The sequence below is a fragment of the Meleagris gallopavo genome, chromosome 8 (assembly GCF_000146605.3).
Source record: "Meleagris gallopavo isolate NT-WF06-2002-E0010 breed Aviagen turkey brand Nicholas breeding stock chromosome 8, Turkey_5.1, whole genome shotgun sequence".
Taxonomy (NCBI): Eukaryota; Metazoa; Chordata; class Aves; order Galliformes; family Phasianidae; genus Meleagris; species Meleagris gallopavo.
Genome location: NC_015018.2, coordinates 25209361 through 25224215, shown reverse-complemented (window position 1 = coordinate 25224215; position 14855 = coordinate 25209361). Strand labels below are relative to the sequence as shown.

The 14855-nt window shown below is 45.8% G+C and overlaps 1 protein-coding gene across 1 annotated transcript in view; it reads right to left on the bottom strand.

The window, feature by feature from the left end:
- The window catches only part of MXI1 (MAX interactor 1, dimerization protein), a 43507-nt gene extending 28658 nt beyond the window's left edge, over positions 1-14849 (bottom strand). Inside the window, exons 1-2 of the mRNA XM_003208151.3 lie at positions 14757-14849; positions 14029-14161 (exon numbers count right to left, since the gene is read on the bottom strand). Coding sequence (XP_003208199.2) covers positions 14029-14161; positions 14757-14829 — 206 coding nt within the window. The 5' untranslated portion in view covers positions 14830-14849. The remainder of the gene's footprint in view (positions 1-14028; positions 14162-14756) is intronic.
- Positions 14850-14855: the final 6 nt, after the last annotated feature.

Genomic DNA, 14855 nt, shown 5'->3' with positions numbered 1-14855 from the left:
AGTCAGTTCTTTAATAATAAATTCAAACCATCCATATTGGTAACTCTCCCTAAAAACTCAAATGTTACATAAGGAGAAAGAGCCAGTTGAATGCATTTTGCAAACAGCTCAGGAAGAGATCATGAAAGAGTTTTAGAAGTCTTAACATGAAGGAGTCAAGAAAACAACAGAAATAGCAGAATAGTTCCCACTGCACTTTGAATGACAAAAGCCGTAAGAGAAGAAACTGAAGTTTATCCATCTCTACCCCAGATACCTTGAAGTGCATACAAAATAGCAAGCAAAAAGGAAGCACTTTTAAGTCACGGCAGTTCAAGGTCCCCACAAACCAACCTCTTTGCATCAGTTACTGTGATTATCCCTGCAACATTGCTCCCCAACTTTGTAGCAAGGTGCTGCTGAAACACGGAACTACCTCAACTCCCTCAGTGAGGCACTGCAGATCATTGAATGCTTTACTTCATTGTCTTTATTTAAATAGAAGCCCTCCTGCCAGAGTACAGGCAGCTGAAATTTCCCCGAGCACAGGTAAGGCAGCAGAACAGCGTCAGGGAGGAACAGGCTCTAAAGAGCAATGAATTAGTTTGTCACTTCTCTACTGTAATTAACATCATAAAGCTGCCACATGACATTAAACACGGCTGACCTTTGTGTTTTACACATTTGATATTGATAAACAGCCCAACAAATGCACTGGCAGCATATCTGCATTTTGTTTTGATTTCTCACCGAGGTAACTTTCCTATAGGGAAAGCACAGCAAGGAGGAGTCCTGCAGTGATGGCACTGAGACCCAAACCCTGCCGTGTGCTTACACCCAGCCTTGCTCTGGCTGTGCCTGGCCCCAGGGCAGCTCAGGGGCTGTATTTCCACCACCCAGAGCCCCTTCCAATGCAAGTCCTTAATCCAACACAGAACCAGCGCTCACCTTCCAAGTGATATCTAACTCACTTCCCCCCCATTCTGTTTTAGCAAGAGGTTAATCAGTAAATAAATACTCCATTTGTTTGCAAAAACTAATGCACAGTTACCTGAATCATGTTCAGCAAAAACAGAAAGAACATCCAGAGCAGGCCAACCATTTTCTCTTACTTCATTCTGCCCATGCAGTCATCTCTGCATCATCATCATTAAAAAAAAAACACCCAAGTCTCCTCCTTCATTCTCCAGGCCTTTCCCACATTCTGCTTCTGTTAACCCCCATTCACTTGGCCACCAACTTCCCCTCCAATAAATGCCTTCTACCATTCTCCAAGCCAAAAAAAAAATCAAACTACCCTTCTGGAACCAATGAACTAAGGTACTGCCCTTTCTTTTATGCCAGTCTTTTCACAGAAAGGACTGCTATTAGAAGCAGCCAGATAACAGGACAAAACAAACAAGAAGGAAGGCTGATTAATTGCTTCGTTCTTTTTCACATCCACCTGTGCCCACAAAAGCAAACCTGGCTGAAGAATCCCAGTGTTCTGCCAGAGTTGCAAACAACAGTGGATCAACACTGTGAGCCATGTATGAAACTAAATGTACAAGTTGCAGGCTGGGAAGCCTGCAGAAAAGCTCTGAGAGCAGCGTGGGGTGAGGCTTTCAGCCCAATGGTAGGGCAAGTGATAGATAGGTTCACAGCTGCTGCAGAGTCAAATCTTCCTGCCAAGGCAAAGATGAGCAAAGGCTGTACCTGGGGGAGCTGTGAGTCCACCTTGCCTGTGGGAATAAACCACCACAAGTACCAGCCTCAAGCCCAACAAGACTCACTTCAGCCTCACTTAGCAGCAAATCTAACAAAACATTTCCTTGCAAGCAACACAAAAACAAAAGGTATCTCAGTCACTGCTATTCCATGATCCTCCTACACTCTCTGGCCTCGATGTCCAGAGAAAAAGCTTCTCCATGAGGAACTGAAATGAGGAGACAGAACAGGCTGTTTCACCTTCTCACTGACGTCAGTGGAGATGCACCAGATTAACCTGGCCCCAAATTCTGGCTAGTCTTTCTGTCGCTCTTAGACTGACATGGTATCAGGTTCCTCCCAGGGCTCTGATCAAAGCTGTTTTCCCAGGATCAAGTCAGACAGTTTTGAAAGTTCACATTCTCAGTCTCCAGCAGAGAAGGGGACACAGCCATCCTGGCATCTGTTCCTGTTTTTTCCTCTTTGGAAAAGGAGAAATGGCTCACCATGTTTGCATCCCAACAAGGAGAAAAGAGCTCCTTCACCTGGTTCACAACGACTGCAGAAAGTCGCACACACCTCTGCTTCTACACAGAGTCCTGAAAGCCTCCTGCAACACTGTCAAGCACTACTTTATAACTACGCAGCACACACTCCTCGAAGAATTGAAATCCACTCAGCCTTTCTCAGATTGGGACCTACTCCCATAATCTCTGATTCTGTTTGCAACACTTAGGGAATTAACTCTTCCCTGACACTTTCTGTGCAGGAGGGACACAACATGAAATAATGTTCCCAAAGCCACCCAAGAAACCAGTGGCAGGGCACTTAACCTCATTCCCTAAATGCCAAGGTGCAGCAGGGGGTTGCTGTTCTCAGGCTGGTCCTGTTAGGTGACCCCTAACAAGGACATTAGTGCCATCTGACTCTTGGGTCCATCCAAGTCAAAGCCTGACATAACCATTGTATGCTACAAGTAGGAAAGTAGAAAAATCCCCACATAAATCAAACCTAAACAAGCCCTCACATCTTACTCACCAGCTGCCAAGTGAACTGGCCCTACTCTCAGACACCACTGGATAAAGTGACAGAGAATCCCCAGTGGAGCATGCTGTCCTACTGTCACTTGTTCTGCTGCCTCAGCACAAGGAAGGAGCGACAGCTCTCTCTTGCTGAGCACCACGAGCTTCTCCCAGCCCCAAAGCTGGGCTCACCAGACTCCAGCAACATCCCAATTTAGCAAGGCAATGTGGCTCACTACAGCGGATGGCTTTGCCATGCCAGGTTACCAAACAAAAACGCTGTTTTGCATTCACTGCTGCAGCCTGGGGATCAACAGAGATGCTCCTGCTTGCTTCCTTTCCAACTCTACAGTCTGGGAGCCACGTGCTGTCACGGCCCTTCTCCTCTGCCACCTGAGTCCTGATGTGCGGAGCCTGGTCCTAGCTGTGGGAAAACTGCCCCATTGCATACACTCCCTCATGCAGCACCCTGCGTGGCCAAGAGGAACTGAGTTTGCTGAACAAGCAGCTATTCAGTTTTTTGTTTTCTCCTCATTGTTCAGTGTGTGGCCTCAAGCCAAGCCCTGCTCTGAATACAGAACCGGTGGTTTTCTTACAGGCTTTACAACAGTCTCACCAAGAGCAGCTCACAAGTGTGTTTACTGCTATGCATCTTCACTTTCCAAACGGGAAGCCAAGAAATGGGGAAATGAGAGTTGCAGGTTCTCATTCCCACCAGTGCCTTTAAGAAGATCCCCAAGAGCCTGGTTTTCTGAGCTACTTTGTAATTTCAAAGCACTACTCCCCCCTGATGCTCCCTGTGGCTGCACATCATCAGCACTTCTGCAGCTCAGCTCCCAGGTTCATACCTTGGAAAAAAAACATGAGATGAAGCATACACTGTTTGATGGTCTCCCTTGACAAGACAGGCTTCAAGTGACTTGCTGAATGTACACAGGACTGCTGACAGGGGTTGGGAGGGAAATAAGTTCTATGTGCTATTCACTGCTTTGTTTGCCTGCCTTCTAATTTCAGTGACAAGTGAATAAAGTTCTACAGAAACCACCTCCTTCCCTTCTCAGCCCACAGTTAACCACATCAGAAGGGGCTGGTGCATGCATAGCAGACACAAAGGCTGACACATGACCCATCTGAGCCATTTCAGTAGGGAAATCCTAGCCCACCTCCCTTGCACATGTGACAGCTGACAACTTCTGTAAAGACTTAAAATTTAGTCAAATTACAGTAGATTCTCACAGTTCAGGAAAAAGTGATTTCCTTGTTCTCACCAAGGCAAAATTATTCATCGTGATCCATGACACAAAGGAACATGAACACAAAAGCAGATTCTTGATTTTAAAAACACTGACAAAATAATGTTTTTGAGGACACTACAAGGAGAAATATCAAGTGGCCTCACCATGGCACCTCCAGGCTCCACAGTGGACAGAGGAGAGTAAGGCACCAAGAGAGGGCAATGAACTAGACACTTCCTCACACCATTGCTAGTCTCTAGGCGCTACCAGGGACAGCATCCCTACATGCTTCCCTGCACGATCACCACAAACAGATTACAAAGCAAAATGCCTATTTAAGTAGAATGATGCACAGACTTTGACAAAGCAAAAACTTCATCCAACTCCCACTAGCACCTTAATATCTCTGCTAACGACATTTTCTTTGTTGAATATTCAAGCATATTGGAGGGTAGGATAAGAAATCACAATGATTTACAGAAAGAGGACAATGACACAAGGACAATTTTCAAGTCTATCTAGAAGACTCAGGTTCCTAAGTTCTATATTCTTTCAAATAGTCACATGCTCTAAAACACTAATGTTACCTCCTGAGAACAGGATTAAAAAAGCACGTGCATTACCCCAATGTACAGATGGTGGGAACCATGGGGGGTACAGATGGTAGGAGCCATACAGGTTACCTGATGTGCCCACATCTTGCAGCGTTTCAGTGGCAGACTCAGGAATGGATCCAAGGGCCCAGCATGCCAGCCCTTTGCCTTGTACCATGCTTCTTCCCACACACAATGCTACCCTACCTTTTAGAGGAAGATGGTCACATCCAGAAATCGCTTCAGAAATGTCATCTGCAGTGCTAAAGTCTGCTTGGGGAACATGTTCTACTCTGCAACCTCTTCTGACCTAAAGAAACTGCCTTCAGATGCACTGGGGAAAATGAGGCTTTTGGACTAAAATATCACCTGTCTGAAACTGACTTTGTTTGGAAAGAAACTGATGACATTTGTACAGCTCTAGGCCAAGTCAGATCTCCTTCACTATTCCGACTTGTTAGTTATCTCCCATGTTACAATGACACTGCTGCAACACAGTTCCTGGAGATGAAGGCAGGGAGAAGAGTACTTGAAAACAGGAAATACAATAACTCTACTGTTAGCCATAGGTTGTCTTCAGGAAACTGAAGCACAAAGACTAACACGGGCTGTAGGAAAAAAAGCAGGAGAATCCCAATGTTCTGTCAACTGATCATGCTCATTTACTGTCCTGGAGATCCATCAAGGAAGGCTGGTAAAGTGAGAAAGCTTGTTTTTCTTTCTGTTCTTCCAGTTCTGGCTCACAAACAGCAGAAACTCACAAGAAGGCAGCAAGGTGGTACATCCTCAGATGGCTCTCAGATGGCCAAACTGTTTGTGAAGTAGCTCAAACTGCTGCAATTTGCAGCATAACAGTTAAAGGCAACCCAGAGCTGGTGCCATGTCACCTTACACCACAGTCTTTTACATCATGTCCTTGCCCAAGCAGTAGAGCAACGGCAACTGGGGTAACAGTCAGTCCCAGTGTTGTCTGTTCCTTCTCACAACTTCTAGCACTTCGTTAATTCCTTCTTAATGGTGTAAAAGGTGGAAGGAGATAAACAAAAAGTTTTTCAGAAGACAACTGAGTATTTCATGCAGATGAACTGTAATAAAAACCGAGGCGAAAGTGCAGCTCTTAATCCACATGCCTACTTGCCACAAAGGAAACAGTGAATTACAGACAAGCAATTAAGATAATACTGAAAGCTGTCAAGTCTACTTCAAACTGGATTCATGAAGCAAAAGAACTGAAGTGAGATCAAATTCCATCAGAGAATGGAAGTACAGCAGGCAGCACAGACGTGAGAGATGGGAACACATCCAGCAGGATGGAAAAAGCAGGACTGTTCCCTCCAAGCTGAGCAAAGGCAGTGCCTCACAGACAAGAGATCCAGGCAACAACTCGCTGAGTGCACAGCCCTGGTCTCTGGTCCAGAGAGCCTAAAATAGTCAACAAAAACAAATCCTATCTTTGTTGGTTCAAAGCAGGCAGGGAGCAGAAGCCAACTCTCTCAAGAACAAACAGAATTCGGTTTTTGAATTTGGGCAGAAGTTTGTCAGAAAGGATCAGGAGAGAATCAACAGCAGGAACTCCAACAAACAAGACAATTAACTTAGCAGCATGAGATGAGAAGATGTACTGGACTGTCTCGGTCAGAAAAAGAAAATGATTTCAAAGCTCCACCAGGAGCAAGAAAGGAAAAAGCCACTCTTACCCACAGTGAGGGAGCAGATGGGAACAACGCTACAGGTGACAACCAAGCCATTGTCAAGTAAAGGATCAGGTCAAGTTAAACACCTGGCACACGAGGAATGCTACCTGAAGTAGGAAATTGACTGTACACTAAATATAGATTCCAGAAGCAAATGGCCAAGTAGGGACCAAATATCCTCCCCACCATCCTCGGGCACCAAATCTCATTAGAAGCTGGAACTAAAAACCTTAATGTTTCAAAAAACCATAAGCACCAAAATCTGCAGTTGCTTGTCACTGTGTCAGAATTGCTGTCAGTAATGCAAATCATCCCACACTGTCTGCAGCACAGCTCTATCTGGGTAGAATGCTGCAACATGAACAGCATGTGCCCTGAGTAACAGGCCCACTGCTCCAAAACAGCACACTTTTGCAGAGGCTTCCCCTAAATCTGGAAGGACAAAGGGATTATAAACCTTCAGCCACAGACAACTCAGAGCAGACAGATGCTGCAGCAGTAAATTACAGCTAGGTTGCAGACAACATCAACAACTGGGCCTGCTTCTGGTTTACACAAAAGCCTCTTTGCACAACTTTGACAGTTGAAAGAACAAATTACATTTTACACCTACTGAAGGTATCAAAAGTCTAAATTCAGCCCAGAATCATGAGGAACACAGTGGGTACCATGATGGGAACTGTTCTATCAGCCCTACTACTGATACTGCTGATTCGGAGGCCCTGTTTCACACTAAGGAGTGGGACTAACATTTCTCAAGTCATTTGCTGTACTTTCTGGAAAACTGTCAGCTGTAGTAGTAGAGCCAAACATCACTGAGAAGACACTGCATGCAGAGCCTCACCTACACTGGGTAATTTTTGTCTACATCAGTGGCAGAACCTCAGCTTCTGACGTAGATTGGCAAAGACAAGGAAAAGCACAACGTAATGCCAGCAGGTTTGGAAGCTCCAGTATCACTGTGACTTGCCTGCCTGTACTTGCAAACTCCATTGGTGCAAATTACATCAACTGGGCAGACAGGATGTGGCTGAGGTCTAAAGGAGCTATGTGTGAGTACAGCCCCCCTCATCAACCAGCTCCAACCAACTACAGCCTGGTAAAAACCCAGAGAAGCAAGAGGATTTTAAGGGGCGATTTGCCTCTCATGCATTCAGTGTAGCTGCGCTGTTACACAGGCTCCTCTTTGACAAACAAATTTTAGACTGCAGCATGCACAGATGCTGCAGTCAAATCACACTCCAAAAGATCATTCCTCTGTCTGTGCAACATGCAGGTAACAGTGGGGGACCTGAGCACAGCTTATCTTGCCAAATGAACTAATGAAACAGAACGGACCTGCAATCCGCTTTCCCAGCCTAACACTTAAACTATCATGATGCTTTCCCAAAGAGAAGTCATGCTTATGGCTAACTGCTTGTTAATTCCTCTTACTATCTCTATCAGAGAAGCATACCTTAACAGCTAAGCCCTGTCCAGTTTTCCTTCCTTAAAAATCTAACATATGAATATATATTCCCTACTAGAAGAGAAGACCCCGCTCCCCTCACCCCCTCCACTATTACTAGACAAAATTTCAACAGAATCACGAAGATTCCAGAGAGTAATCTCACTGTTGGTACATTAACAAAATGTGGCATAAACCAAAACGTGGCACAACGAATCTCATCCACCCTCGGTATCACACATGTAGACTTGTATCACACAAAGACAGCCAAGTCCTGAGCCATGCATGAGGCTTGAGGCAGTCTCTATCCCCAGCACCTTAGACAAAGGCCAGATTCTAACCCACCTACACACAGCAAGTCAAAATTTAACTCCCACTAGCTGTGGAGTAAGTGTCATCCACTGTGAGAATAAGCAGATTAAAAAATGGCCCCAAACAAATAAATATTCAGAAACAAACAACCATCTATAGAGGCTAGAAAGGGGGGGGGCAGTGAATCTCCTCTGACAGAAAAGATCAAATGTATTTAAAGCTATGCCTATGCAAGTGTCCACCAGTCCCCTGCTCCTCCCCTGCACAGTGCTCTACGGTTGCACAGCACTGCTGTTCTGGTAAATCAGGCTTTCCTGTGCACCAGACAACCAAGGCTGACTTGCAGCTACACATGTCATGTTCTTTTAGCTTCTGCACCCGTGTTTGTGAACCTGTGGCACATCAAGTCATCACCTGAGGCACACGAGGTACCTTCTGCGCACCATCCTTCCACAGGGATGCTATGTGCACATGAAGCTTAAAATCAGGAGTACCCGAGGGTTTAAATAGCTACAACCCCCAACCCTACCTTCAAAAATCAGCTTCAAAGGTTATGAGAGTGGAGGGTTACAAAGATTCAGCACATGTGATGGGATTTAGAAGTACGAAAAAAAGACAGTTTTTAACAGGGTAGAGAAAAGCAACAGTATAGAAAATGAGAAATTGCATCACTAGAACAGTCAGACAGGCAAACATGTCCAGGCCCTTAAGACCTGGAGGCCACCATGTTCAAAACACCTCTGCACACACACCTTCCAGCTGCAGATCTCAGGCTCTCCACGCAACCTTCTACTGGACTGTAGGTGTCTCAAGGACCCTTGGGAAGCAGCCTTAGACACAGGAGAGGATAACAGGAAAGAGGAAAATGAAAGGAAAAAGAAACTGGACAGAGATCAAACCCTCCCAATGCAGCTGAGCAATAGATTATTTGTGTGCCCTTAACACATGAGTCTACTGGGAGAGCTGAGGGCTCCTCACATCACTGGAAGAGAGCTTAGCACTTCCCCAGGATCAAGACCAAAAAGTAACAGTTTTCTCCATACATCTGAGAGTCTAAAAAAATGTACAAAAAGCAATATGATATTGTAACATAGTTTCAGATTCTCTTATAAATCTTAATTTTATTAACCATTTGTATTTTGGGTGCGAAAAAAAAAACCACAAACCAAAACATCTGGCATCTGTTTAATTATTTTTCAAAAAGCATAAGTATGAAACCAGCCTACTCACAGCTATAACTGTGATTTGACTATTACTGGTAACTGTCTATTTAGAACTGCATACGGAAGAGTTTGAAAGAGCAGTTTTCAGTAACAGTTGATGTATCCACAGAGCTGCACTCCCAGAATGGACTACTTAACTTTTCTGGCAAGTTTTTAGAACCCAGCTTCTGTCCCAGAAATGTCTTCAGACAGAGGAAAACTAAATAAGCAATACCATATGTTAAAATAATTCACTGCTGATTTTTAGCCCACTCCAAAAACCATCAGATATTCTTTTCAAGACACAAAATAAATTGAAAAAAAAAAATTCTAATTTAATAGGGGCTGATTAGCTCTTCTTTTGTTGTTAGCCTATAGATGTATTTTACATATAATCTTTAAGAGGTTTCTCCTGTTTATTAAAGACTCCAGATCACAACAGCTGTAGTTGATCACATATTCTTGCAGGTGGGTCATTTTCAGTACCTCAATATCTCCAACTAAAGCCAAGACTGCACATCTTTAAACGCATTCAGGTTTTAAAATCATAGCACACCATGCTACCCACTAATCCCCAAAAGGTCTTTAAAATGTGCATGCAAAATACTCTGCATAGATATTAGGTAATGTTACGGGATGGCAGAAAGGACCCCCCCTGCAGGGATCAGTTGCACAATTGGAACAAACAAGAGGAAGGTAGTGAGAACCTGAACCAAAGTAATTCCATTTAAGAAATGCACTTATATGAATTAGAAATAATGAAGCGATGCTTTCTCTCTTAGTTACACACTTCTGCTTGGGTAGAAATAAAATCATTTTTGCAGGCACTGTGAGACCATCCTTATTTCTTTAAGAGTAAGATTTGCTCTATCAGTGCCATCCAAAGTTAGGCTGCCTGCTCCTCAGAACTCTGCAGGTATTTATGCCATGACAACACAGAGCCTGCTAGGAAGAAATAGCTGTCGTTGCACAGAGCAAAGGGAAATATTTGGATTTAATCTAAAAGAACACATAAGTACTTTGAGTCTCATATTCATGGCTTATTTGGTTGAATAAAGACCAGCAATGACACTCAGGTGTCTCAACTGTCGTTTGCCTCGGTTGCTCAAGCGACATTTTCCACAGGAGTCTTAAATCCTGTGCATATTGTTCATTTAGAAGCATCAGTTCTGTATGCTAATTAAACATTTTGAGATAAAAGAAATCTAAGAAAAATCACCCACCTAGGTCTGAAATGCAAGTTTTGTCCCTCATCAAGGGCTTGATGTTTATTTCGAAGTCCACTCAAACTTCACAAGACAGAACCTCCCAAGAAGGATGACTATTTCAGAAAACTATTTTATACCTGTAGTGGGCAGCCTGCATCTACAAAGGATGGAGTAAACGTAACATCCTCTACTGCCTGTTTGTGCCTGAGGCCTCCCTATCAGGGCACACCTTCCACTTGGGGCAATGTGGAGGAGATACCACCAAGAAGTCCTGCCTGCATGTGGAGCTGGAGTGCACCTGCACGAGGCAGCAGCTGCTGGGGGATGTGCTGTGCTTCCTCCACCACACTCAGAATGAGCTGAGAGGGAAAGAGGAGCCCACCCTCCTAGATACCCTCTTGCAAGGGCTCCTACCTGCATGTGGAGAAAAACACCTGCTGGCTCCAGAACCATTGAAAGGAGCTTGGAGGCACCTGATGGTGTCAAATAATTCCTGTAAGATCAAGCTAACCAACTCCAGGTGTGCTCGGAGCACAGCTCTGTGACTCGCAGACCTTCCTGAGCATCAGGTATGCTGACTTACTCAACCTCTTCCAGAGCCTGATGTAGAAGCCAGCCACCCATGCCCAGGTGCTGGTCAAGTCTGAGGAGCTGTGAGATCTGCTCACAAGAAGTGAGACCATGGAAGAAGTCTCCACTGGCACTGGAAGAGGTCTTCTCACACAGAGCTGCATTGATGGGATTCAGCTGGTGGCAGAGAAGCAACATCCTTCTTGGGATGGTCTCCCCAGCAGAGCAGTCGGTGCTGTTGCCAGTGAAATCAACAATTTTCACCTTGCCTTCTCCGTCCACAGACTGGCACAGCTCAGGTGGCCATTTCACAGAATCTGGCATTATCCCTCTCAGCTGTGACTATGCAGGGACCATGCAAGAGGGGCCTTGGCATGCTCATTGAGGGCAGGGTGGAAAATCTGCCCATCCCAGACATACCCTGGGTACTGGTGCCACACAACTGAGCATACTGGACACACAGCAGACATTGCTCAACAGGCAGTGGGAATTGCTCCATTGCTCCTTCACATTTTCTCTGCTGCCAAACCACATTTTGGGGAACCTGTCTTCGTGCAACTGAAGATGATGTTGCATGGAGGCTCGCAATAGAGAGGCCTGCTAACATCCAGGCAGTGACCACTCAAAATCTTGGGAAAAGTCCATTACCTCTGGGAGCTCTATCCTGTGCTGAGATGCCAACAAACTGTTTGTTTGAACAAATGCTCCTGCCTGTGAATGTCTGCAAAGAACTTTGAGAGGGAACATGGGCATGGAGGGCTGAGTGCTCCACTGCCACACAACCAGGGAGCATTTCCAGAAAGAAACACAGACTGACAGAGGTTGGAAGGGACCTCTGGAAGTTATACTGGGCAGCTATAAGAAAGAAGAAGACAGACTCTTTAGCAGGGTCTGTTGTGACAGGACAAGGGGAAATTACTTCAAACTAAAAGAAGGGAGATTTAGATTGGATATATGAAAATAAGTTTTTACAATAAGGGTAGTGAGGCACTGGAGCAGAATGCCTAGTGAGGTGGTGCCCAAAGACATTCAAGGCCAGGCTGGAGGGGGTTCTGAGTAACCTGATAGAGTTGTAGATGTCCCTGTTCATTGCAGGGGAGTTGGAGTAGATGATCTTTAAAGGTCCCTTCCAACTCAAACAATTTATGATTCTGTGATGCAGAGACTTCTTTAAACAAGGCTAATGCTCTACTCAGCATCACACAAAACACACTGCAGTGATTCTGGAGGCATCCTGAACTTCACAGTTGTCACTTCCCAGCACTGCAGCCATCTGGAAGGCCTGCCATCTCCTACAGCAAGTGCAAGCTGCTACGACTTGCGCTAACAGAAACGTCCATTTCCAACTGTATGAGATAAGGTCTGAACTCCCCAGAAAGAAACGCTCAGATCTCTGCCTGGAGCAGACATTCCTCAAGCCAAAAGACAGCACCTACCAATTTTACACCAGAAATTTCATTTGGTGTTCAACACTCCTTGAATAATGAAGGTTTTAAATAAGGCTGGAAAGCATCACTTCTGTCTCTGTTACCCTATCCCCCTCCCCCACCATAGATTCGGTGCAAAGCTGCCCTGAGAGAGCTGTGCCTGGGGGCCCTGTGCTGGCATGCCTGGGAGCTCTGTGCCAGCAGGGCACGCTGTACACCCACGTCCCAGAGACAAGGAGTGCTCTGCATCCCTTGCTAATCCCAAGGCAACAGGATTCAGTGCTAGGAAGCTCCTGAGGGGAATGTGCTTCCAGCCCTCCTCTGGAGAAGGGCAGGTTGCCATGACAAAGGCCTTTGAGAAAAAGAGGTGTGGGATGGAAAATAACATGCAAGAAACCTATGAGGGAAAAACACACATCTCAATTCAGCATTTGCTGTCAATTCTCAACACAGAGTGATTGGGATTTTGGGTTCATGGGAAATAGGAAATGACTACAACTGCCCACAAATCAGGAGAGGGTGGGTGAATGAGGCAGGCAACACAAACATGCAGCACAGTGAGTCCAGGGTGTGATGATCCTGAGGTAGAAAAGTTCCCTGCAGCAAGGTGTTCTAATATCACTTCAAACAACCTTTATTATCAAATGCTGCCAAAGCAGAATCACTGTAAGCAGACACCTTCTTCCACAGCTTCTACTGGTCTCTTTTCAATGGCCTTAAGAAAACTTTAATCATCTGAGCCACCTGCCACTATTTTATGGATTGTATGAGCCCCACTGCAGTAAATGCAAGCTTGTAATTGCCTGTTCAAAATCATACTTTGCTTCTAAAGTTTCCCTGTGCCAGAAATCTTCAGCACTGTCCAAATGATTCCACAGAACAGAGTTAAAAACAACAACAACAACAAACAACACACCACGAAAAATAAAAAGACAGCAACTAGAGGAGAATAGCAGATCCTTCCATAGCACAGAGTGATAGGCCTAATCCGGTTGTCTCTTCTTGATTTAACAAACCAAGAAATATGACATTGTTTTATAAGCAATGTGTCAAAACCATGAAGTTCTACAATTACCAAGCTATCAGAAAGCTGGGAAATCCCACTGCCCTGAAAGCCAGAGTGAAAGACAGCTTCAATTTCCTGAACTGAATTTTTAACACATTGCATGTAGCAGCCAGTCATCTCCCTCTCTCCCATTTGTTGTAGGGGATCCATTTCAAAACATCATTTCCTTGCTTCAAGTCATGCCTGTCATTACAACCCCAGAGCGCTCAGGTTGCATGCATGCTATCCCTTAAGAACAGTGACTTCTGGGTTGGAAAAACATCAGCTGTACATAATGGGAATAGCTAATGCCTATTTCCTCCCTGCACCCTCTGAACAGATCTCCCTATTTCTCTTCTCTCTGCAGCATCTGAGCATTGGCACAGAGTCAGCTGGCAGTACCGCAGATACAGCTCCCCTGTGTCCCTCTACTTTAAGTGCTTCACATCCAGAAGGGATGCTGTGCCTGTGTGCCCCAGTTCTGAATCCCTCTGCACTCACATTCTCCCCATTTTCCTGGGGAAAATTTTCTCACCTCTCCCAGTTTTCCTCTTCAGCTCCATCCTCCCACCCAGCTCTGCACCCACACTTTCCTGCCCACGTCGTACCTGTTGGCAATACTTGCATTGCTGCCACTGCCGCTGTGTTTCCTTGCCCGGCTCAGCCTCCGCGTGGGCTTTGGGTCTTGTAGTCCAGGACTTGGAGCTGAGGGAAAGGTCGAGGCATAGCCATGTTCGCACTCTGCACAAGAATCAACAGGCAGGGCATAAAAAAAGGGGTCAGGAAAAAAAAAGAAAAAGAAGTCAGCTGGCAGGCTTCACCACTGACTCGTCAGCCTAATTGGGGAAGCCCTTGAGCACAACAGCACAGGGAAACACAACTGCTGATGTATTCAGAGGGAAGTGGACCAAGAGGTGGAGAAAATAGAGGAAAGGAGTGTAAAAGCTCTGCCAACCTCGCAGGAAGACCAGCACATCTCCAATACCTGAAAGCGTCAAAAGAAGCCGGGACAGCCCAGATTGTGCCTCGTCTCTCCTCCTGCTCAAGCTCTGAACGAGCAAATCAGGCGCGTTTCATTCTGCAACGCCAGGACCTCCCACCCCATCTTTCCTGTCCAGCGGGAAACTTTCCAGCCAGCCCCTGCTTTTCCTTCCAGAAAATCCACCTCGTCCTCCACTTCCTGCCAAACCTCCCACCTCACCCACACCCCAGCCCTGCCCCTCGCCTCAGCTCCTGCTCGAGGATCCCCTCGGCCTCTCTCACCCCTCCGCGGGGACTCCTGGCCCCGACCCCGCTCCCACCACAGGCGGTCAGCCCGGCTCCTCCCTCCCATTACCTCTCTCCCTCCGCTCCAGATACTCGGCCGCCTCCAGCAGCCGCTGGATGTTGATCAGCTGCACCTGCTCCATGGCCCCCGGGGCTCCGGGCCCCCCTC